General features: G+C 40.8%; 1 protein-coding gene across 1 annotated transcript in view; it reads left to right on the top strand.

The window, feature by feature from the left end:
• COL6A6 (collagen type VI alpha 6 chain) overlaps positions 1 to 26,194 on the top strand; it is a 111,772-nt gene that overhangs the window by 73,423 nt on the left and 12,155 nt on the right. The window contains exons 28-34 of the mRNA XM_032143569.2: positions 4,399 to 4,461; positions 5,566 to 5,601; positions 5,721 to 5,757; positions 7,730 to 7,741; positions 11,732 to 12,225; positions 21,343 to 21,439; positions 24,365 to 25,036. Of these exons, the coding sequence (XP_031999460.1) occupies positions 4,399 to 4,461; positions 5,566 to 5,601; positions 5,721 to 5,757; positions 7,730 to 7,741; positions 11,732 to 12,225; positions 21,343 to 21,439; positions 24,365 to 25,036 (1,411 nt within the window). The remainder of the gene's footprint in view (positions 1 to 4,398; positions 4,462 to 5,565; positions 5,602 to 5,720; positions 5,758 to 7,729; positions 7,742 to 11,731; positions 12,226 to 21,342; positions 21,440 to 24,364; positions 25,037 to 26,194) is intronic.

Raw genomic sequence — 26,194 nt, 5'->3', positions numbered from 1 at the left:
AAAAAAAAAGATGACAGGTATAACTAGAAAAATAATTGGAAAAGACTTTCAAATTAATTCAGATGTTATCTGCATTGAAGTATCTCTGGATCATTTATTTCTCTTGGCTTATTAATGAAGAAGTTTAACCTTGAACATCAGAAGCACGCTAACAAGTTCATGGTTGGATCCCTCCCCACAAAGGCACATTAATCATTTTTAAAGACAATAAATGAATGGGAAACATAAACTTTTTCTGTTGGCCTTTGAAAATATTTGAAATTTTTTTTTTGTTCTCCATGTTGGACAATTTATTACTGTTCTTAACTTGCTCTTTCCACCCACCCAGCTACTTTTTCCACCTTCACATTAGCGTTTTTGGATTTCAAGTTGAAGTTTAGATATTGAAAAAATCCAGGTTTTCTCTCTGAAAGAGCTGAAATTTCTATTGGAAGATTTTGGTAAAACTTCAACTTAAATTCTGAATGCTTCTTCAGTTCTCTTCGAATGATTATACTCCTTGTTTAAATTCTCTAAATCTTCACCTTGATTTTTTTTCTTCAAAAAACATTTTTTAAATTTTGCCATGATTTTTAACCTGTTTTATTTTGTGTATATATGTATGTTTGTATGCATTTTGTTTTTCTTTTTCCCACCTTTAAAAGCATGCACATAGTTTAAAGCAGGGTTTCTCCATATCAGCACTGTTGACATTTTGGGCTGGATAAGGCTTTGTTGAGGGGCTGTCCTGTGCCTTGTAGAATGTTTATCCATATCCTTGGCACCTACCCACTAGATTCCAGCATCAACTACCCTCTGTCCTCCGCACACCCCAGGTTATGACAATCAAAAACATCTTCAGACATTGCCATATGTCCCAGGGAAAAAAAAGAAGTCAAAATTCTCTCTTGCTAAGAACCACTGGTTTAGAGAGTTAAATAACAAAGTTTGTTATATTAAAAAAAAAAAATCCTTCACCCCCTCACTCACTCCCATTTCCTTCTCCCCGGAAACAACAGCTGTCACTTCCGAACTGATTTGTTTCAGAATTGACAATATGCCTCTAAATGTCATACTTACATTCTTACTTTTTTGATTTATAAATTTTAAGCATTATGAACTGATTCCTCCTGCTATAAAAGTTGCTGATGTACCTTTCTTGATTTTCCCTTTATCTAAATCCTGTCTGAAAACATTTAGATGAGGCAAGTATTCTCTCCAACTTAATCCCGACCCAGAGCCTTCCAACCTGACCCACCTGATGGAGGTTCGTCTGTGGCTGGTGCCCAGCTGCCATACTGCAGTCATCCTTCACCCTTCCCTTTGCCTCTCTTCTGCGTTGGATCTCTGCTTCTCATTCTTATTCTCAGACTCCTCCTGTTGGGTTTCTCCCTTGTTTCATGGAAAACTCATCCAGTAGCCTGCTAAGAAGGGGTGAATGAAAGGTATAGTTTTTGAAACAGCCAACATCTGAAAGGGATTTGAGATGTGATTGGATATTTTGGCTGGTACACAGTTCTGGGTTGGAATTAATTTCTCAGAATTTTGAAGGCAGTCATTCCTCCATTATTTCTAACTTCTTTTGTTGCTTGGGGAAGTCCAAAGCCATTCTGATTCCTGATGTGGCCAGTGTTCTCTCTCTGGCACCTTATTGCATAATTTCTCTGTCTGCAGTGTTTTGGTATTTCCTGGGTTTTATGAGTTAGTGTCCATTTTTATCCATTTTCCAGGGCATTAGGTAGGTCCTTCATAGGCACTAGGAGCCTGGAAATATGTGTCCTCCAAAGAAGTGTTGGTCAATTATTTTGATGATTTCTTGCCCTCTATATTCTCTATTCCCTATTTATAAAATACCTATTATTGGGTGTATTAGTATAGCCCTTTAATTTTCTTATTTTTTCTGTTCTATCCTCCAGCTTTTTGTCTTTTTGCTCTACTTTCTGGGAGAGTTCGTTGAGTTTATCTTAGTGTTTCATACTTGAGTTTTCAAGAGCTTGTTTCTCTGAATGTTCCTTTTTATAGCATACTGTTTTTGTTTCATGATTAAAATATCTTCTCTTACCTGAGAATATAAATATTTTTGTCTTTTTTGCCCAACATAGTCCGTTTCCTGCATTTGATTTTCCTGTTTTGAACTCTATTACTCAGATGTTTCAGGAATGAGCTATTTCTTCATATTTAAGAATTGAAGACAAAAAGACTGATTGGGGTCAGGCGCAGTGGCTCACGCCTATCATCCCAGCACTCTGGGAGGCCTAAGCAGGCAGATTGCTTCAGCCCAGCAGTTTGAGACCAGCCTGGGCAACATGGCAAAACCCCGTCTCTACAAAAAATACAAAAATTAGCCCGGCGTGGTGGCATGTGCTGGTAGCCCCAGCTACCAGGGAGGCTGAGGTGCGAGGATCACCTGAGCCCAGCAAGTCTTGGCTGTGTTGAGCTGAGATTGCACCACTGCATTCGAGCCTGGGTGAGACTGAGACCCTGTCTCAAAAAAAAAAAAAAAAAAAAAAAGCAACTGATTGGAAGCTCTGAGAACATGAGTGGGGCTTATCAACTACCAGTTTCCCAAAGAGAGTGATCTAGCTAAATTATTTAGCAAACCTCTGAAATCAGTATCTTTTGGTCTTTCTTCTTTGTCTAGTGAAGTTCTCCTGAAAAACTTCTTACAATTTCCTACCTGGAGAGTAAAGTTCTGGCTGCCAGCTTTCTAGGAGCCATACAGAAAAAGAGAGCTGGAGACTCACATTTACTGTACATACCCTCATTTACTCTCCCTGACTCAGATACTGTAGGTTCTTAACTCAGCCTAGAGTCCCACCTCGGTTTTACCTCTCTTTGTTGCTAGGGTGGGAAAAGGGACATTCACCCAACCCTTGAGAATGGGGAGGAGATTTGGGGATTCCTAAAATGATTTTCAACTAAACATCTTTACTTCACCTTTTTCCCTCACCTCCACTTCTGGAGGTTCCTGGTGCTGCCAAATCCTCAGCCTTCTGGGACGTATGATATAAAACACATTGGTTCTTGGCTTTCCCTGCTGCTGGCTTAGGATTCAACTTTCTCAGGTCTGTTCAGTCATTTAACACTTACACATTTGCGTTCCAGACTCACATTTTATGGCTGTCATCTCCTTTTTCATTCTCCCCACCCTTGTTTTTTGCCTTTAAAATAATCTACTTACTGTCATTTTAGTAAGATATTGGAAAGGAATGAAAGTAAATACCTGTACTCAATCTGCTCTTTTCTCCTTGGAGGTTAACCTTTATCTGCTAAATAAAAATATTTTATTTTTCACTCAACCAAGCACACTGTCAATATCATTGGAATGCCCAAAGGATATCAATCATCATTTACTGTTTTATAGGTAATGCTTTTATGAATTAAGTTGATTTTAAACTTCATTTTTTATTCCTATAAAAGTTGTAAATCCTGTGGCATTTTGAATGAAGAAATATTCCAATTTTTAAACTAAATCCTAGCTTTATGATAAACTTATTGTTGAATGTACATGAAAATATTTCTGACATCTAGTAAGCAGATAACAACTGTTATTATTGCTGTTATTCCCCATTTCATTACAATGTTTCCAACTAATGATTGTGTTTCTGTTTTAAAAGTTTTTGTATTTCAATTTTTTCTAGACTTTTTGCTTTTTGTTTTTTCAGTTTAGTTACCTACCACTCCATTTAGATAAAACGTTTTCCTTTGACCAGCAATTCTAGTCCTAGCAATCTTCCCTAAGGAAATAATCAGAATTATGCATATAACTTTATAATAGCATTGCCTTATAATAGCATAACCTAATAGTGAAATCAATCACTTGAGAGTCACATGGAACTTTTTAAAAGATGATTATTAATGCCTGACAGTAACTGACAGAATTGAATTCATCTGGTATGAAAGAAGCAGCTGTGATAATAGGGTGTCCTGGTGGGTGGGAGTCCTATTACCTATTGCCTATTACAACAACAAACAGTAAGGGACTAACTAAATTACCTATTGCCTATTACAACAACAAACAGTAAGGGACTAACTAAATCATGGTACAACCATGTGATGGGATACTATGCAGCTGTGAAAAATGATTTTGCCAAATAATGTTTAGTAATTGAAAATGTCCTGAGATATATTTAGTTTAAAAGGTAACAGAGAAAAGTATGATTCAAATGAGTTTTAAAAAGGAATATATGTCTTAATACCAAAAAAAAATTAAGAAAAGACATCAAAATGTTAATGAAGAGTATTTGGGGAAGAAGGGATTGCTGGGAATAGTTTTTCCTTCTTTGTTTTTTGGAAAACTCAATTTTCTAAAATAAAAGTGAAATTTTCACCTTTGAATTTTAATTTTTTTTAATTTGAATTTATACACACACATACACATATGTATAAATAAAATTTTAAAATAAATTCTCCTTTGAGATATCTGCTGGGCTTCCAGGAGAGATGGGATCCCCTGGGGAACCAGGACCTCCTGGACGTAAGGTAAGTAGAAAAACTATAAACCACACCAGGTCCTTTTCCACTAAAAAAAAAGTCAGTGCATGAAATCTTCATTGTCCAAATGTGCATGCCTTCTGTCTCTGCTTCTTGGCCACTATTTTCCCACCTTTATGAGGGAGAAAATACTGATTAAATATTTAGAGGAGAAAAATACTGATTAAATACATCTCTTGAGAGAGAGGGGAAATTGAAGGAGGAAATCAAAAGTATTTAGACTAAAATGGTATTTCTCAATTATCATATTCTGTATCCGTGCAATCTTTCTACAAGTAATAAATGATCATTGAATGAATGGAAGTGAAAGGAAATAGTGACTGTGATCAATGTTGCGTTCACGTGGGACTTATTTGCTTCAGGAGTTCAGGTGGGGCTCTGTTGCATTTTTTTCTTGGGTGTCTCTCTTTGAAGGAAGCCAGACACTCCACTTCTGAAGATGGGATTGAACACATAAAATTAAAACCAGTTCCATTTGTTCTTCTATCCCAAACTCTGACAGATTTATATATGTGTGTGTGTGTGTGTGTGTGTGTGTGTTTATATATATTTTGTTTTGGGAAGGTAGTTGAGATAAACTTTCCAGATGTTCAAGTTGAGTCTGATCCTTTTGTCAGCTAACTAATGATGGGAACAGATTAAGGTTCAGCTCTGGCTGCTGTTCAGTGGCTCAGTCAAAGAATGGGGATTGAAGACCTTGAAACTTCTGCTATGAAAGAGGGCAACTGCACATGTGTGGCTCACTTTAGCTAGTCCTGAGGCATAGGCGTGCTCCAGAGCTCTGCGGCAAGTGTCAGGTTATCAGCTCCATCCTGGTAATTCTGGACAACGCTTGTTATCCAGAGATGGACCCAGAGGAAAGTGGCCTCTCAAGGCTTGTGTGCACCAAGCTTGCTGCTTAAAGTTTGTTCTTTCCATAATGTTACTGTTAATTAGGTAATGAGTATCTACCTGCATTCTTTTTTGCCTCTTACAATTTAATGAGAATAAAACTTTTAAAAGTTATCACTTTCTGAGGGCGATGTTGGTGCACACTGGCTACTGATGTGTATGTCTAGAGGCATTAAAACAATGTTTTGTTTGTTTTCCTAGGGTGTGAAAGGAGCCAAAGGCTTGGCTTCATTTTCTGTACGTATCTCCCGACTACAACAGAGTGCTCTGAGTGCTCCATTAAATTTACTTATTTTTAAACTTCAGGGCCTAGCAGTTTGTTGTTTAATTGTTTCTGTTTTATTTTTGAACTGCAGACATGTGAGCTCATTCAGTATGTGCGAGACCGCAGTCGTAAGTACCCTGCTTAAAATGATCACCCAAGTTGTCAGCATTCATACAAGAAAAGCAGAGAACTCTACACTCAGATTTGAAACAATTCACCAGCCAATTTCTTAAAGTTAGATATGTCACTGCATGTATTTTTGAGTCAGCATAGACTGGTGACTTTTAACTCCCTCTCTGGCTGCTATCATGTCAATTGAAACCCATGTCAAGCAGTAAGAAATAATCTATTGAGTGCTTTTAATCTAATGAAAATTGAGATTTAATGTCTGAATTCACCTAATAGTGAAATCAACCACTTGAGAGTCACATGGAACTTTTTAAAAGATGATTATTAATGCCTGACAGTAACTGACAGATTGAATTCACCTGGTATGAAAGAAGCAGCTGTGATAATAGGGTGTCCTGGTGGGTGCGAGTCCTGACTTTGGTTTATTGTTTGTTATTCCTCTCCTGGGAGGACATGTTTGATTATTTTTTGTTGGACTGATTGATTTGCTTTAAAAATTCATAGTAATACTCATTCTGCCAATGTTTTTTTCTTTCTCAAAATTTTAAAATCAAAGTGACATTTTAATTTGGCAGATGCTGATTTGAATTTGTTTTAAACCCTTCTAACAGCCTGTTCTATCAAAATATGTGTTGATACAATCAAAAAAAATGTCATGTGCAAGATTAGGAGAGAGTTGACTCTTCAGTGTTCATCTACAAATGCATAATGACTTTCCAAATAACAATATGACAGAAAAGAGGAGCCAAAAGTTTCCTCCAGATATTTTGGGGGAAGAAAAATAAATTAGAGCCTATTTCTGTAGAGAACATTGGTCTCAAAGACAGACATTTAAAAGCTTTGAATGCAGTATCTGTTGGAACTCTGTCTTTTTGTAGCAGAATAGAACCATGATGGGAATCAAAACACATATATACATTGAGTCATGAAGATGGGTTGTTTTGGGGCTCAATTAGCGCGGTAGGTTTTATGACGTAGGAACCATGTAAATTGTAATGACTCAAGGGCAAATCCAAGTATGTTGAGACCTGATCTTTTAAAATTTAAGGGACTTAATACAAAATCGCAAATCTGAAAGTGGGTGCAAAGGTATTTCAAAAGTAAGTGTTATTTAGAACAAAAAAGAGAAATCATAACCATTAACTTTTGCATATTTTATTTTATAAGAGTATGTGATTGTGCGAACAACATGGCTAGGGTTCCTGCCAGGAAAGGCATTGTAAGGGGCCCCTGCAAGAGAGAAGTCTAAAGCAGCATTGTCCAATAGAAATTTCTGCAGTGATGGAAGTGTTCCCTGTGATGTCCAGTACAGTAGCCACAAGACACATGTGGCTTTGAGCATTTCAAATGTGGCTAGTGCAACTGAGAAGCTGAATTTTTATTTAATTCTAATTAATTTTAATAGCTGTATGTGGCTTGTGGCTGCCATGTTGAACAGTACAGGTCTAAAGCAAGTGTTCATTTAATTCAGAGTAAATCCACCTCCGATACTTACATAACATATAAATATGCATATAATATACATATAGTATATACATATATACTATACATAGATATAGACACATTTGTGTGTATGTGTGTATATATATATATAAATGATAGTTATAGATATCTACATGGGAAAAATTTAGAGTAAAGAGAGGTTGGATCTTTCAGCTTTCCAAATTCAGCGCACCTCCCTGCAATGTCATGTTCCCTCCCAGGCAAAAATTCTTTGTCTCTTGACAGCCGGCTGCAGGCTGCTGATTTATGGCTGTATGTTGTCCCATTTCTCACATCCTCTTTGCTTTGGAAGGAATAGTGCTTTTACCAAGATGTTAGACTCTGTCTGCATTTTCTTCAAACTCTGTTGCCTTGATTTTTGAGTCATCTACAAAAAGCAGACAGGATAGAACCTTTCTTTTCTGCATGATACAGAACTCTCTTCTCCTACCAAATAATAATCCAATCTCCTTTGTTCTTCTTCCCCAGCTGGCGGGCATGGTGAGTAATCTTTATTTACAGCATGCTTTAATCAAGTTCTAAAATGTCATACATCTGGAAAGATGAGTTAGAGCAATGTATTGGCTTCCAAATGACACAAATTTTATCTGGGCTTTCTTTGCTGCTGCCTTATATTGGTAGCAGAGTCTTGCCTCCAATAAATCACTCAGTTGTAGCTGAGCTTCACAGCTATTTCTCAACCAAGAGATTTGGTTTTTTATTAATAAAAAATCATTTAGATATTAATATCTTAATGACTGACATCACCATTCACCTTGCTTTTAAAGGTTTTAAAAATGCGTTGGGTTTTTTTTTAGACAGGGTCTGGCTCTGTCACACAGGCTGATCACTGTTCATTGCAGTCTTGACCTTCTGGGCTCAAGTGATCCTTCCACTTCAACCTCCCGAGTAGTTGGGACTACAGGCACATGCCATCATGCTTGACTAATTTTTGTATTTTTTGTAGAGGCAGGGTTTTGCCATGTTGCCCAGGCTGGTCCTGAACTCCGGGGCTCAAGTGATCCACCTGCTTTGGCATCTCAAAGTGCTGGGATTACAGGTGTGAGCCACTGCACCTGGCCAAAAATAGTATTTCTTACTCCCTTCATTTTCTCCCTGTGTCATATCATCTCTGTCATCCAGTGATTAATTAGGGATTAAGATGCAGAAGGCAGAATAAAAGTGGGGATGATCAGATAGCAAGTAAGTGGAATGTGCAACTCAGATAATGCCAGAATCCATGGAGCTCATGCCTGATGTTAATTGTCAAGCCAGCTTCATATTTTTCAGTGCTAGTTTTCAGGTAGCTTACCAAATGCTTCTTACATGATGTAAACTTATCACCCTCTTATACATTTATACACTTTTACCTTTTGTATAAGCCCACCAACCCATGTCCTCTGATTGCTTATCCATGCATTTAAGAATATTTGTTGAAAGCCTAGTAAGTGCCAGTATCTGTAGCAGGCATTAGGGATACAGAGTTGAATAATAAACCTGCTTCCTGTGCTCAGAAACTTCCATTCTTATGGAGGATCCAGATCACACACAAACAAACAAAGGGAAGCCCAGCACATTAGGTGCTGTTTGAAAGAGATAAAGCATAGGATGCTGTGTCCCGGGATAATGTAAGGGGGGAGATATTTTTGGACAGAGGGCTCTTTTTGGGGGCAGTGAAATTAAAGCTTAGACTGAAGAACACAAAGGAGCTGTCTTTCGGCTGGGCACGGTGGCTCACGCCTGTAATCCCAGCACTTGGGAGCCCGAGGCAGGCGGATCACGAGGTCAGGAGTTTGAGATCAGCCTGGCCAACATAGTGAAACCCTGTCTCTACTAAAAATACAAAAAATTAGCTGGGCGTGGTGGCACACGCCTGTAATCTCAGTTACTTGGGAGGCTGAGGCAGGAGAATCGCTTGAACCTGGGAGGCGGAGGTTGCAGTGAGCCAAGATCACACCACTGCACTCCAGTCCAGGTGATAGTGTGAGACTCCGTCTCAAAAAAACAAAGAAAAAAAAACTAAAGGAGCCATCTTTCAAGAGCTGGGCACAGGGAACTTTAAGTGCAAAGGCCATGAAACAGAACAGACCTGGGCATTTCGTAGGAACCGATGGAGTCCAACAAGATTGAGACATATGGAGCGGGGAGAGTAGTGCATAAAAACATGGGGAATAGGCAGAGGCCGAGCAAGCTGAGCTTTGCACATTATAAGGAGGCTGGATTTTATTTGAGTTGTGATGGGGAGGGTATTAAAGAGTTTGTTGAAAGTACGTAGGGGAGGAGCATGATCTGATTTTAAAATATTACTTGGGCTGCTATGGGGAGAGTGGATTGTGGCAAGGGTGAAGGGTAGGAAATGTCAAAGCCAGAGGCCTAGTTTAGAGAGGACTGTAGTATTCAGGCAAATATGATGGTGACCTGGATGAGGACCATCGGTGTTGTGTTTAGGTTACACGGCAGTGGTTTGGGCTGATCCTTGCCTCCCTGTTCTTTCTTTCACCTCCTCTGTGGCAAGTAGCAGTCCTCAGTACATAGTGTGAGGTCACAGAGCTGTGTTAATTGGGGAACCGCACATGGCAATCCCTCCCTTTTTGAGGAGGGCCTCCTAGGTACCACTGCAATCCAGCCTAGCCTTCTTCAGAATCCTTGGGACTCCTGGCAGCTTGCTGGATTTTTAGGGCTTATGTTTTGGAAGCTGAATTAGTCCTTAGGTTTTTCCCCTAAAAACTTGAATTTTTTTCATATCTTCAGCCAGTGCTGTGAACCTTCCCCCACCCTTCTCTCTAAATTGTATCTGAAGCATTTTTGTTGGTGGTGTTTCCATGTGCAAATAACCACCCCCCCAAAAATCAGAAGAATCACTTTCACGTTTAGTTCTACTCACTTTTTTAAACAGTAAAAGTGACACCTCAATTTATAAAAATCTGTTCAGCCCAGTAATTTAGACTTAGAGACTAATAAATGATTTCCTGTCTCCATCGAGATGAACAGTTTGATTTGGGTTTGAACATTTATTCTCACTGGTACTTCTTTTGCCTTTGAAGGACGTGGAGTCAAGGATGGGAGGAGGTCATAGTTTAGCACTAAGGTGGGCAAGGCCCAGTTGGCCCATGGCAGAGGGATGTCTCCTTGCCAGCCTGTGTGAGCCCCAGCAAGTCTGAGTTCCTGAGCTTGTCGTAAAGCAAGATGGTCTTTGCTGTGTTTATTATCTCTGAATCTGACTTGCTGATATCTGAATGAGAGGAGGCACCTCTCCAAGAGAAACACATCACTGGGGTGTCCTTTTACCAACCAAATCCCAGCACTAGGCATCTCACGTATTATTAAACTTTTGTGATTTCTATACCTGTTGCAAAGAACTGCCCTTTGTTGAGCTCTTTTTCATTCTTTCAGCATTTGTTAGATATCTGATATATGGCAGGGACTAATAACTTAGAAGATCAGCAGATACTGTTCCTATCCATGCATCATAAACTAAGATAAATGAACATTAATCAGATAATCAAAAATAAGTTGTCAACTGTGACAAGTGCAAAGTACTGAAATTAGAATGAATTGGAACCAATGAGTACGGATGCATAAATATGCAATTAACACTTACAGTAGAGCTTACCAACCATAATCAGTTTCTCTAAGTAATAAGGCATATTTATTGAGTAAACTTGCATTTGTAACTTTTAAACAAAAATGTATCTGCTAAAGCTTTCCTCAGTCTCCTTTTAGTGATGTATTTCTCACAATGAAAAAGTCTGGAATGATAACAGCAATGGTTGACATTTATTGAGCACCTACTATGTGCCAGGTTCTGTTATTCTAAGTACTTTACCTGTGCTGATTCATTTAATGCTCACCTCAGGCCTATGTAGCAGGTGATGTTATGACTCACATTTTACAGATGAAGAAACTGAGGCACAGACAGGATGAGTAATTCAGACAGGGTCACATGGCTGGTTAGTGATTGGGCCAGGGCACTAAACTCCACCCTGTACTGCCTACTCTCTTTGCGTCTCATTCTTTGCTCTGTAAACTATGTCAGTTTTCTTCCAATTTTTCTAAAATTATCAGAGCTTTCACAGCCTTTCCTTTTTAACTCTTATTACATTTCCTTATTAAGTAAAAAAAGAAACGTGTTTAACTGAGTAAAGTTCCAGCAACAAAACTCGATACTTTTGATCCAGTCTCTGTAGGTGAAGGGTATTTCCAGGAGCTTTCTATTGTTTAGAAGGAATTTGATAATGAACTTTAACATTTCATATAAAATAAAACTGAATTCCAGATGTTTTCCTTTTGTGCTTGATTCAAAAGAGCAGACTCAGCTTTTGGAATAACATCTATAATTATTCAAGATTTAAATATATTTTACATGTTTGTTTTAATACTTAAATTATTCTCTTTAAGTATTTGGTTAACATTTAAAATTACTTTGCCTCCTATGTATCTTTTTTTTTTTTTTAATAAGGATGCTATGTGATAAGGGATATGCTCTTTTAGGAAAACCCGAATGCCCAGTGCACCCAACCGAGTTGGTGTTTGCCCTAGACCACTCCCGGGATGTCACTGAGCAGGAATTTGAGCGGATGAAGGAGATGATGGCTTTCCTGGTGAGAGACATTAAGGTCCGGGAGAACAGCTGCCCCGTAGGAGCGCGCATCGCCATCCTGTCCTATAACTCCCACGCCAGGCACCTCGTGCGCTTCTCGGACGCCTACAAGAAGAATCAACTTCTCAGGGAAATTGAAGCCATTCCTTATGAGAGATCCTCTGCCAGCCGGGAGATTGGCAGAGCAATGCGGTTTATTTCCAGGAATGTCTTCAAGCGGACGCTTCCGGGGGCGCACACGAGAAAAATCGCCACGTTTTTCAGCAGCGGTCAGTCTGCGGATGCCCACTCCATCACCACGGCCGCCATGGAGTTCGGCGCGCTTGAAATCATTCCCGTGGTGATCACTTTCAGCAACGTGCCCTCGGTCAGGCGCGCATTTGCGGTATGAGAGTGAAACCTTTCACATGACAATTCTTATTTATCTTGCCTGTGTTCAGAAGCCCCTATACTACCTTGCCTTCAAAATCAGGGCCATTTGTTAGGAAGTTTAAAAAATTCTGGATTGGCAGAGTAGAATAAGTATTTCTTACTGTGTACTGGGAACATGTTAAGTTCTTTCTATTAAATGGGATAATGTCTATTATTAACCTGTTTAATTTTCACAAGTAGTATGTATAAAATAGATGATGAGAAAACTGAGCATGCAGAAGTTAAGCCACTTTTCCCGGTTCCCACAGCTAAGAAATGGCAATGTCACAACTTTACTCCAAGTTTGCTGTTCTAGTGCTTCCCCAGGCTACTCTTTGAGTTGTCTCTGAATCTAAAGATACTGAATCAGGAGGCCGGTAAACATACATGTCACTTAGTCGGGGTAGTAATTGTTCCTGTGTGTTGAGAGCCAATTTGCTGATTTTATAACTTCGCTAATTATGTAACGACCCACAATTTATAAAGGAAAAGCCATTCCAGTTATAGCTTCTTAGCTTGAGGAGTAAAATCTCGAGTGTGTTGCATTCCTAAATAAATTCCCTGGGATTAAGACGACTGAGGATAACTTTAAAATATCCCGTTAATAGTGGCTCAGTGGCAGGGCTTCATCACTGGGGACCTGCTGGGCCCAGCAAAGGGTCCTTCCAGTTGGCCTCTTGGCACCACATGGTGTTCTGTTCTCCATGTGGAGACCATGAAGGGGGGGCCCAGGGAGCAGCAAAGAGGCGTTGGAAAATTTAGCTTAAATAAAAAGTCCAGTGTCGGGAGCAGTGGCTCACGCCTGTAATCCCGGCACTTTGGGAGGCCGAGGAGGGTGGATCACGAGGTCAGGAGATCGAGACCATCCTGGCTAACACGGTGAAACCCCATCTCTACTAAAAATACAAAAATTAGCTGGGCGCGATGGCAGGCACCTGTAATCCCAGCTACTGGGGAGGCTGAGATAGGAGAATCGCTTGAACCCAGGTGGCAGAGCCAAGATCATGCCACTGCACTCCAGCCTGGGTGACAGAGTGAGACTCTGTCTCAAAAGGAAAGAAAAAAAAAAAGGCCAGCCATTTGAAAATTTATTTAGAGAAAATAAGACAAGAAACAATCATTGTCTTCAAGCCTATGAAAAAGTATTACTGGAGAAAATTAGCCAGCTGAATTCCAAATTTGCAAAATCTCTTACTAGAGAAACTAGGGGTGACAGCAGTAGGAAACCTTAGGTTTTAAAAAAGAATTTTTGAAAGGCAATGTTTATTTACTGGGCATGGATTAATGCCAGTAGTCAAGATGTTACCTTTTTCTGCAGGTCTTTTATAAGGGCGGTCACTCATCTGTGGAGGGTGACTTCTATTTTTCCTAGATTAGAGGCTAAAAGTGGCCTTTTGAGGCCCTTTCCACTGCTCTAAATTTTCTGTGAAAGTGTTGAAATAAGCATACAGAGTTGGAATATATTTCTCATCTGTAAAATATGGAAAGCAGCACCTGGTTCCTAGAGTTAGTGTGAAGATTAATTCATGCAACACTGCATTAGTGCCAGTACATAGCAAGCAATCAAGAATGACAGCTTTTGGCTGGGCGTGGTGGCTCACGCCTGTAATCCCAGCACTTTGGGAGGTTGAGGCGGGCAGATCATGAGGTCAAGAGAGTCAAGAGATCGAGACCATCCTGGCCAACATGGTAAAACCTTGTCTCTCCTAAAAATACTAAAATTAGCCGGGCACGGTGGCATGTGCCTGTAATCCCAGCTACTCAGGAGGCTGAGGCAGGAGAATCGCTGGAAGCCAGGAGGCAGAGGTTGCAGTGGGCCGAGATCGTGCCACTGCACTCCAGCCTGGGTGACAGAGTGAGACTCCGTCTCAAAAAAAAAAAAGAAAAAAAAAAGACAGCTTTTGCTTTATTAGCATTCAGTTGCTTGATCCTGAACAAAAATTTGTTTAATAATAATAAAATCTAGGTTGTAAAGGAGCTGAAACTGCTATTATTAATAGTAGCATCATTGAACTAACCTTAGAATTATGCAAATGAAAGGCTGATGGATCAGGTTCAGATAGGGAAATGCAATAAAGTAGAAAAGGGTGGGGCCAGGCTATGCAAATGCAGCTGCTATGAGAAGTAGCAGTAGCTAAAAAATTCTATAAGTGATTTTGGTTACATAGTCCTTGTAATTCCCTCATCCCTTGGTTTTATTTAGTCATAAAAGTAGACAACTTTCTCTCCAGATGCAAATTGTGATATAAACTTAAACTGACACAATTCCGCTCACCCACTCAAAGATGTGTGCACAACATTTAACTTCTGAAAATGTACTTTGTGTTTTAAACTTTTGAGTGTTCACAGTCTCACCTAGAAATTGATGAATCTGGTTTCTTGATTCTACTCAAATCTTCTAGAAACTTTACTCCTTTTTTGAAGAAGTTCATCTCAAAAGAGCACCAATGAAGGTTTAAATTCTTGATAATGACCCCCATTAATGTAAGCAGCATTGGCCCCCAACACTGCAACTTATATGTGATTATCTGATTAATATTTATTTTTCCTTATTTATGATGTGTGGCGATAGGAACAGTAACTGCTGATCTTCTAGGTTATAGGTCCCTGCCATATATCAGATATTTAACAAATGTTGAATGAATGAAAAAGCTCAACGAAGAGCAGTTCTTTGCAACAGGTATAGAAAGAACAAAAATTTAACAATGTGTGAGATGCCTAATGCTGGGATGTAGGTTGGTTAAAGGAAACCCCAGTGATGCGTTTCTCGGGGAGAGGTGCCTCTTCTTATTCAGATATCAGCAAGTCAGATTCAGAGATGATAAACACAACAAGGACCACATTGCTTTATAACAAGCTCAGGAACTCAGACTTGCTATGGAGTTAGAGATGAAGTCAGAATTGCTCCCAAGTTTCATCCAACAGATGTTTAGTGAGTGCCTCATTTTATACACCAGGTACTGTCCTAGGGTCTGAGGATACAGGAGCAAACTGGAAAACCAAAAGGCCCACCCTGACGTTGGAAGATGAAACCAAGCAGGGTTGTCTGGAAGGGCTCAAAACAGAGCCATATATGCAACTTGGTTAGAACCCAATGTCTGACATTACAGAAGAGAAATTACATTACTACCTCTATTTGCCACCTTCTTTCTTTTAGCCATTCTCTTCCATTGTGCTTTACCTACGTTTAAACTGTTGTCCATTATTTTTTAAGACCAGAACTTGAAAGTCTCATGATACAATGCATTTTTATTGTGGGTCCACATTTTAAAACCCTAGTTTGTTTCATACCTACCAAGGCTTTTCTAAATCTTGATCCATCTGGGATTTAAGTAGTCCAGCATGAAATTTGGTACCTGTGCAGCCATGTGTGTTGGGACTCAGAAGTACCCGCTCTGACAGCATGTACTGATTTCCCTGTTTCTTAGCAAATGGACTGTGATCACCGTCTTGGAAGTTTTTCATGATAGTATGAAGTTGAGTGGCAAGCTGTGCCTTCCTTCACAAATGGAGGACCATTTTTTAATGGAAAAACATGTTTTTTGTTTGTTTGCTTATTTTGTCCCTAGGAATTTGCCTTTAGATTTGTTTAGCAATTGCCTCTTCTGATAAAATTTTACCTGCTGCACATTGAGGCTTCTAATGTAGGGTGAATCTCCCTTTCCAATATTTTGATAAGAAATATGTCTTTTAGCTAGCCTGGCTTTTTATTTTACACTGCTGTATGGTGTCGCAGGTAAGAGGAAAATTAAGTGTAGTCTTTGACATTATCGATGATTCTCATGACTGGAGACAGTTGAAATGGGGGGAGACTTCTAATGGGAAACAAGAATTTCGCACCCAACTTTTTTATTTTGAAGAGAATTTTTATTTGTTTATATATAATTATCTAGAAGAAAATTATTCATAATATTCATTGTATTTTTTCTTAGATGTTTAGAGATGCCCCATGATGTTTAGAGAAGAAAGAGTAGGGTATCATTCAGAACCATTTGCTAAATGGCCCAAACCTCCCATCTGTGAATGTAATAGCTGTGCTTTCATCCAAGCTGGTGCTGCTTTGAATCCACGGGAAAGTGAGCAATAAGAAACATAAATAATAGGACCCTTTTATTTTAAATCTCTAGCCCACATTCAGTTTAAGGAATTTTTCTGTAATATGCTAACTATGCTTACTCCAGTGATATGTGGTAGGATGAATGAACTCTAAAACTACATCTTCCAGACTTTATTGACTGAAAGATTACTTGGTCAAGGGGGAAAAGGTTGGGGGAAGTGGGGAGGTATTGGGTGAGAGTGCAGACCCCCTGTGGACTCTCCCCATAAAACAACTCACTAGAATCAATGAGAAGGTTGATGTTGCTCTAAGTTGACATCAGTGTGTTGATACGTGATTAAATGTGAGCCTAAATTATCAGCAGGGACCAACACCAGAAATATGGAAGTGGTCACGTTGTAGACATGTAGAACGCGTAGAATACAAGACTAATTAGCAAATGGCAGCAATGTTTGGGCAATGTCTTGGGAAACACTGCTCTAAATTAAGTTAGAGACCCACTGATAAAAAACTCTAATCATAAAGGTAGCTAATACAGAAGATGGAAGGTAGCCCTTGTTTGGGGAGAGGAAAACTTAAATCGGAGCCTTCCATAATCCACCCTTTCTGGGGCTCACTTGGCTCATCTTTAAATGGTTGCAATAGATGACATGATTCCTGATTTCTTCTAGATCAAATGTTCTGTGATTGTGTTTTTTTTTTTCCCCCTGGATCCTGATAGTTGGCAATAAGAAAGCTCTTGGCCCTTCCCAGCTAGTCTGAGCTATGCTGTCTGAACTGACACTGGGTTTGGTTTCCAGTCATTTACCACAATCCAGATGGAGTGAAGGCATGATTCACTTAAAACATTGCACAGAGACACCTCTTAATAGCTATTAATAATGCAGACTAACTCTCCTGGTGTATAGTCAAGACTACTTTGTTTACAGATCACAAAAACCAATTTAAGCTAGCTTAGGTATACCCATATACACATATCCTAAGTAGAATTTATAAGTATCTGGAGCCCAGGTGTCCTCTGGTCCTGAGTCCAGATAAGCAGCCTCTGCTTTTACCCTGTGCTCATGTAACCTTCCAGTAGGTTCATTTTGCCTACTGCCCACGTAGAGCTGACTTAGCAAGATGGGGAATTGCAGTAAAGAGCTTAATTAATGCAGAGCCAGCTGAACAAGAGACCCGGGTTTTATTACTCAAATCAGTCTCCCTGAGAATTTGGAGGCTAGGGCTTTTCAAGGATAGTTTGGGGGAAGAGGGGAGTGGTTAGGCAATGGCGCTTGCTACAGATTGGTTGGAAATGCAATCATAGGGGTGTGGAAAATTGTCTTCATACACTCTGAGTCACTTCTGGGTGGGGCCACAGGAGTGGTTAGTGGGTTCAGGTGGAGCCATTAGTTATCAGAAATGCACAACAACCTGAAGACATCTCAAAGGGCCAATCTTCAGTTCTACAGTAGTGATGTTATCTGTAGGAGTAAATTGGGGAAGTTACGTATCTTACGAGCTCCAGAATAATGGCTAGTAATGAGTAATATAGCCCATTGTTCCTGAAGTGTCCAGGATCCCCTTTTTACCCTCCAAAGTACCTCATAGATAAGCAATTTTGTTTGGGTTAAATCTTTCCCACGGTGGCCATTGTAACTCTTATTTTTGGTAAGGTTCACCCATTTCTTTAGAAGAGAATAGGTTCCAAGATAGAAGACTCATTGAATCCAGATGAACCCACTCTTCTCTGTCTTCCTTAATCTTACCAACCTACTGGACCCAGTCCAGCTTCTGCCTGACCCAGTCAGACATCTGAGGCCTCTAATTGGATGCATTCCTATTAATTATAGGATCCAATCTGATCTCGGACCCAGCCAATATAAAAATTACTCAAATAAACTTGAGGAACTCAAAACACAAGTTCGTGGAGCTTGAATCAAAGAGAATTCACCCATGATCCCAGTTGCTGTGAGAGATCAATGGGCGCAATGGACCAGGCAGGTATATTTACCTGGTCACTTGGTGTGCCTGGGAGTCACTGGAAGTCTACTTTGGATCCCATTTCTGATACCAAAGGGTTAAAAACTTTAGGCAAGTTAAATTTTGCAGAGTTTATTTGCACTAAGAGCCATTCGTAAATCTGTCATGGGATACTTGGAGTGTTGCTCCGCCAGCTGGAACCCTCTGTGGCCAGTGTTGCCTTTGCCCAAGTTTTTACTCAGGCCCACTAGGCTTGTTCCACCCATTCAGCCTGGCAGGCTGTGCTTGGCTCATGCTACCAACCTGAATCTCACACCTGCCAAGGGCAAGCCAGGCGTGGAGCAGTGAGGGGTGTGTGAGCAAGTGATTGTGGGGTGGCAAGGTGGGCAGCTCCCTGCAAGGCTGTGGCTGGACCAGGTGTACCCCAAGCAGCTTCCACAGCTGGCACTGGGGAACATGGTGGCACCTGGAAGCTTGGCGATGCCAGGAACTGCAGACCCCCAGAGAGGGTATCACAGCCCTGACTTGAGGAGCTCCTAGGTCTGGGCTTCCCAGAGGGCTGCAGCTCTTCTTTCCTCTCTCCTCACCTTGTTGTCATCCACGATGTGGTGAAAAAGGAGCATGTTTCAGCCCTGTTTGTGTTACAGCTCTTTTAGCTCTACCATTCAGTGGGTCCTGAGTTCTTGTCCTGTATCCTGGAAGAATGAGGTACACAGACAAGTGGAGGGTGAACAAGGTGAAGAGGAGCTTTAATGAGTGACAGAACAGCTCAGAGGAGACCTGCAGTGGGTAGCTCCTCTGCAAGCAGGGTCTCCTGATGAGTGTCTGGCTCTCAGCAGACAGAAGGCCCTGGGGTGTGGGTAGCTCCTCTCTGCAGCTGGTCATCTGGTGGCCACCTTGAGTCTGTCCGAGTCCAGGGTTTTTATGGGTTTCAGAGGGGAGGAAGTGCATGCTGATTGATTAATGGGAGGCCACTGGCGGGCCGGAAAAAGCACCATAAGTTCCCATTTTGGTCAGCCCAGCCCCCAGGCTTCCGGCTCCCCCTGGCTTGAAGGTGGGGTTTCACTGAGGACCCACCCCTTTCCACACAGAGGCCTGTCTGCCTCCTTCTGTCATCCACTGGAGCCCAGGCTGTTTGCACTGAGGGGTGCCTACAGGCCAGTACCAAGCTGCCCTCAGCACCCCCCCTGGACTCCCTCTCGTGCTTGTTAGCACCCAAACTCGGGAGGGGGCTGAGGCAGTGAGGCTGGCATGTCAGCACTGCTCATGGTGTGTGCACACCTGGCCGGGTTGCAACAGTGCCTGGGCTCAGCCTCAACTTTGCTCCAAGATCAGAGCAGGTGCCAGAGCAGAGAGAGGCTAGGTAGCTGTAGCAGGCACTTCTGAGCTGGTAGGGGCAAGGGGTTTCCCAGGTCTCCAAGAGCGCAGAAATGCCTGGGCCCACAGCTGCGGCCAGGCGGCTGCAACTGCTCCCAGGAGGGCAGGGCCCCTGCCTACTCCCAGCCCCCAAGAGCACAGGGATGCCTGGGTCTGGAGCCACAGCTGGATGGCCGCAGCTGCATTCAAGGAGCAGGAGGCTCTCGCCCTGCCAACTTAGAAGCGGCTGGGGCTTCCACCTGTTCCCAGCTCCCAGGGCTCCATGGAGTGTGCAGCCCCGACTGCACTCAGGTAGCATGAGCCAAGCACAGCCTGCCAGGCTGAATGAATGGGACAAGGCTAGTGGGCCTGACTGCAGCCAGCATCATGGCAGTGGCCACTCTAGATGGGTCACCACTGCCATCAAATCGAGCAGCCCTGAGAACCAGAGGAGTTTCAGAGAGCTGCTCTTCACAATGTGGCAGGCAGTGTTTATGGATGAAAATGGAAGTGAACTACAGAAACAGCTTGACTGAGATAGTTTGGCCTTTGCCTCATTTGAACATGGTCTAATCAGTTGGCCACTTGTGACTAACTGAAGCGTAGCTGCTATGATCGGCTAAGACTCGGCTATTTGTTTAAAAAAAAAAAAAAAAACTCCTAAGATAGGTTTTCAGTTAGTACGTACTAAGTTAGGTTGCAGTTGGTTATATGAGGACTCAAAATACAGAGATGTCCTCAGGCCAAATTTAACACCATATCTAGTCCAGTCCTGGTTGAAGACAGAGTTACGCCATATAAACTGATGAAGTTCTACCTCTGTGGATTAATTATGGTGGCAGGGGATCTTCCCAGAGAAAGAGGGTAGTCATTAGCTTAGGACAGGAGAATCACAGGGAAAAACTAAAATATCATCTGACTCATCTCTTAGGCATTAGATCAGGTCATGCCTACAGTTTTTCTTTAATTATCAATGATCTCTGGGTCAATTAGCGAAGCTCATAATTCTTGTTCAGAGTCTCCTTATCTTCCCCCCGTTCTCTACCCTCAAGCTCCCCAGGTGGGTTACTAACAATGGGGCCAAGTTGCGAAAGGGTTGGGAGTTGTTCAGAGAGCTGCATGGATGTAGATCTGACAGCTTCAATGCCTAGTTTATAGTAGAAACCTAAAGATAGTTTATAAAGGGCATCCTGTGATTTTACATGGGTCTCTAAGACAGGTGGGGGAGAGGAGGTCTCTGATACTCTTTCTTAAATGGCTTCAGTGTCTTTTGATCGGTCCTTTTAACATTTCATTGAGCTTCAGTTTCCCCATCTGTAAAATGGGGATGATGAGCATAATAACTCACTGTATTGCTGCAATAATAGATATGAAAATGTTTTGTGATCATTAACCACCCACACTGTACCCAGTCTGTGCCAGTAAGTGCTTTACAAATATGAACCCATTTAATGCTCACAGTAGTCCTGTTAGGAGATAGTAGTATTCTTATTTTACAGATGAAGAAACATGGAAAATAACTTGCCATATAGTTAAATTGAGAGTCAAGGTTTAAACCCAGGCAGAGCTCTTAGCCATGCTCACATGCTGTGCCTCCCCCATACCTTCTTAGAAGGAGCAGTGTTACTCTCTCCAGATGTCAGTTCTCTATGTAGTCCTAAGAGGTTCTTGCAGCCCTACCCACTAAGTTCTTTCTGTTGCTTCTGCTGCTTTTAGATTGACGACACTGGGACATTTCAAGTAATAGTGGTTCCCTCCGGGGCTGACTACATACCAGCATTAGAGAGACTCCAGCGCTGCACTTTCTGCTATGGTAAGACCCACAGAGAGAAGATAATTTGGTCAGGCCTATTAAGCATGATGAGTCACCATTGGCATGGGCAACTGGAACTTGGCAGCAGGGATACTCATGGCCTTGGGAGGACCTCTCTGGGGTTCTGGGCGTACCCTGTCACACTTCATCTTCCACAGATGAATCCTCTCAGCTCAGCAAACATAATCTCTTCCTATATATCCCAGCAAAAGAGTTGCATTCCAGGCCTTTCTACATAGTGCAGCTTACAGGAAACAGTAACGATTCTTAGAAAACCTCAGCCTATTTCATTGCCAAGTTTTTATGCTATAAAGTATATTTATGTGTTTTCTAAATCTCAAATGTTCACAGCCACAAAGAAATGCTTGAAAGCAATTCAGCACCCTCCTACCTGCTTGGGAATATTTTTTAGCATAGTCAAAGTGGAAAATAGCAGAAATTCATACACTTCTCATTGAAAAAAGGCTTCACAGACTCCCAAATATTAAGCATCAGAAAGATTTGCAGTGTTGATTTATTTGTAGTGTTTTATACATAATGTATAGGTCTAACTAGAAAACTGGACTCTAATCTTCCATTTGAGTGTTCTAATAATTACAAAGACAGTGGAAGCCACTGGAATCATTGGTGGCTGTAATAGCTAAGAGATATAAAGCATTTTCTATAGGCCATGCACTGTTCTAATTCATGTAATATCAATGATGGTGATAATGACAGTTAATACTTAAACTATTGTGCTTATGTTCCAAGCACTGTTTTAATAACTTTAAAGGAATTATGTAATTCAGTCTTTAAAATCACCCTAAAACATTTGAACTACTATTAGTTCCATTTTACAGATGAGGAAAATAAAGCTGAGAGATAATAATTTGCTCAGGGCTTCACAGCCATATCAAACCCAGGAAGGCTGACTCTAAACCATCTGCAGTTTATGAAAAACAGGTCTCATTCTTCTGCTCCCTAAACCTCTCCATTTGAGCCTGTAGAAAATGCCTGATTTTTCTCTTTCACATATATCAGTGAGATGCAAGTGCCTGCCATATAAATGACCTAAATGAGGAAGGTAGTAATTCTGAGGGAGAAGTAGGATTTCTGGTCTTCTAATAACCCCTCTTCATTCTGTCTTCCCTCTGCTCCCCTCTATCAAATTTCCCTCTTTCCCTCTCTTTCTCTTGACTGCACAGAATTGGTTTAGGCACTGGCAATCTTACTCAAAACAGTTAAAGTGCTTTACATACTGTGGGGAGATACATTCCACCCCATGTATTCTCAGTTGCTTTTTCAAACATGTCAGTTATAACAGTGTGATGGTATGTTGCATAGTCAGAAGTTGCACATGTGTGACTGGGGATAGATTTTGGCTTCATTTCTTGGCTTAAACCCTTGTTTTGTCTCTTAGGCATATAATAAAAGAGATTTTGGCTGTTGTTTCCTGCAATTAAAAATCCTACAAAACTGAGCAAATGGGCAGCCTGCTGTCCCTGATTTTAGAAACTGCTTTGCACACAGGTGACTGTTCTATCATCTGACCATTATACAGGACCATAACATTTTAGTAAATTTCAGTAAGGGAACCATAACTTATCCAAAGTCACATCTTTATTGAGTCCATGAACAAGACGGTAGTGAGAATTTTGTTACATCCCCTAGGATCAGCACTCTGGTTTTTAATCTTTCATCTAAGTTTTTATTTGTGGCCCATGCCTATATATCTAGTACCAGCTGTCCATACTCATGTTACTCCATTTTTCTTTCTTATCTTTGGTTATTAAAGAGGCTATTTTCATCCTCAGCCATCAACTATTATTGAAAACCTAGTATTACAAAATGTCAGCCCTGAAAGGGGTCTGTAGGTGAGTCTGGTCCTACCACCTAATTTTGCAGAACTATGCTGGACTGAGGCCCAGTGGTGACTTGGCTAGGGGCACACAGCTTGTTACTGAAACGAGACCAGAACCCAAGCATCCCAGCTCTCAGGCCAAGGGGCCTCCCCACTACTATACCACCTGCATAGTCTCTAACAATAAAATGCTGACTTCCTATATAGAAACTTCTCATCTCTTAACAATAAAATGCTGACTTCCTATATAGAAACTTCTAGAAATACTGGTGTGTCCTTTGGCAAAATTATTTTACTATCCTGGCCACAGTCTCTTCTGTAAAATTACAAGATTAAATGACCTTTAAGAACCTTCCATTTCCATTTTTTTATTCCTCTGAATATTCATTGTCATATTCAATAAAATCCCCTCTGTTTTTACAGAGTAATAAAAGGAATTACTATGCTTTCTTTTATTAAATGAGATAAGCATATTTATAAAATGACCTCATTTAGGAAAGTCCATTAATATCCAATATTCATTTAACAAACATGTATTCAGTTTTCAACTAATGAGCACTATGGAAATGCAAAGATGAGCTTTGTCCTTAAGGATCACTCATAGGTAGACAGTGAGTTATAAACTTATTTAAATTGAAATAAAAGATACATTACTTTGTTCACTTTTACTTTGTAAGCACTTCTTCATAGTAGAACAATATAAGCATAGCAATAATATTGTCAATCTAGAGGGATCAGTCACTGTTGTGATACAGTATACCCTTGCATGCATGAGGCAAATTGTCCACTTCAAATGACATAAACTTGAGACACAGCCAAGATTAAACTTCTGTTGAAAACAGCCTAATCTTTAAAAGTCTGATAGCATTAGTAAATGGAGTCCAAGACACAAGCTGGGTATAAAATCTGTACTTTTGGGAGACAGATGCAAACCGTGTACTAGGAAATCTTCCTGTTACTATTAAAGTATTTAGTCACTATTTTAACATCAAAGACTATGCAGTTTCTAAATGTCAAAATATTTGACATGCTATCTTCCCTTTTCTATTTCTACTTGGTAACCCAGAGTGACTTTTGGTTCACAGATGTATGCAAGCCAGATGCTTCTTGTGACCAAGCCAGACCACCCCCTGTGCAGTCTTACATGGATGCTGCTTTCCTTCTGGATGGCTCCCGGAACGTGGGAAGTGCTGAATTTGAAGACATAAGAGCCTTCCTTGGAGCACTATTAGATCACTTTGAAATCACCCCAGAGCCGGAGACTTCTATCACTGGAGACCGGGTGGCCCTATTGAGCCTTGCTCCCCCCGACTTTCTACCCAACACTCAGAAGAGTCCAGTTAGAGCTGAGTTCAATCTTACCACCTACAGAAGTAAGCGCCTCATGAAGAGGCATGTGCACGAGTCAGTTAAACAACTAAATGGAGATGCTTTTATTGGTCATGCCTTACAGTGGACTCTGGACAATGTATTTTTAAGTACACCCAATCTGAGAAGAAACAAAGTCATATTTGTGATATCTGCTGGGGAAACCAGCCACTTAGATGGGGAAATCTTAAAGAAGGAATCCTTGCGAGCCAAATGTCAGGGATATGCCCTATTTGTGTTTTCCCTTGGCCCTAACTGGGATGACAAAGAACTGGAGGATCTCGCCAGCCACCCTTTGGATCACCACCTGGTCCAGCTTGGCCGAATTCATAAACCTGACCACAGTTATGGTGTGAAGTTTGTGAAGTCCTTTATCAACTCAATCAGGCGTAAGTCATAAAATCTGTTGTTCTCTGCACTTTAAGAATATACTTGGTATTACTAAAAAAAGGTTGATGAGCTAACATGGATACTTGGAAACCTCTTGTCTGTCCTCAAGGGCACTTCAGGGCCAGAAAGGAAAATATATAATGACGGATGGTAGAAGGGAGGAAACCTCTGATTCCTACACATTCAGTTTTCTGGCTCATTTTTTTTTTTTATGTCTCTGGTTCCTATAGAGAAGCAATCATAAGCAGCTGTTCACACATCTGTCTTCATGGAGCCGTGTAGTCCGGGGGTGTGAAGTCACAGCCTGGACTTTAGCTACAAAGTAGAAATCCTTGCCATGTAACCTTAGCACACTGCCCTTTGATGGAAAGTTTCATCTGTTAAGGCACCAAAAAAGCCAAAGAAAAATTAAACAGTTCTTGGCTTTGCTTTCACAAGTTCCTGAGGCAGAGTTTGAAGTGTTAGGAGATACGATTTTACCTGTCAGAATGAAAAATAGAGCCTTGGAAAACTTTCTTAGCCTTGTTAATGGCTCTTTTATGATGCCAGTAATTAGTGTAACTGGTGACCATAAAAAAGAAACATAGGCTGCATTTCTTGGAGTAAGTTTGCCTTGAAAATATGCAATCCATTTTGAATGCAACAGGATGGATAAAAAGAAGCTGTATCCTAATATGATTCTGAAGGGTAAAAAGCACTTGGTAGGACTTGCAAACGTTTTCATGGTAAATGATCCCTTGCAGTCCAGATACAGAAAAATGAACACACAGGCAAAAGAGTACCCAGTGTGGCTCAACTGAGGTCCTGATTGTGTCTCAAATGTGCCTCTGATATTACGTGGCAAGCCCAGTTAAAGCTGTAGAGACAGACTTATCAGTCAGTGTAGGGTGAGGTCTAAAGAGCCTTGGAGATTGTTGTTGGGGCTGATAGTATATCCCCTACGATTCAAACTGACTCTAGGATCAGTAGTACCAGTGTCACTTGGGAGCTTGTTAGAAATGTAGAATCTTAGGACCCAACCCAGTCATTCTGAACCAGAATCTGCATATTATAAAGATCCCCACGTGACTCATAGGTATATTATGGTTTGAGAAACACTTGGATGGGAACAATAAGCTCCCAGAATGAAATTTATGTGGATGTATTCTGGAATAGAA

This window comes from Hylobates moloch, unplaced genomic scaffold (genome assembly GCF_009828535.3).
Source record: "Hylobates moloch isolate HMO894 unplaced genomic scaffold, HMol_V3 SCAFFOLD_22, whole genome shotgun sequence".
NCBI lineage: Eukaryota > Metazoa > Chordata > Mammalia > Primates > Hylobatidae > Hylobates > Hylobates moloch.
Note: the sequence above shows the minus strand (reverse complement) of the source record. Positions and strands in the feature narration are given on the sequence as shown.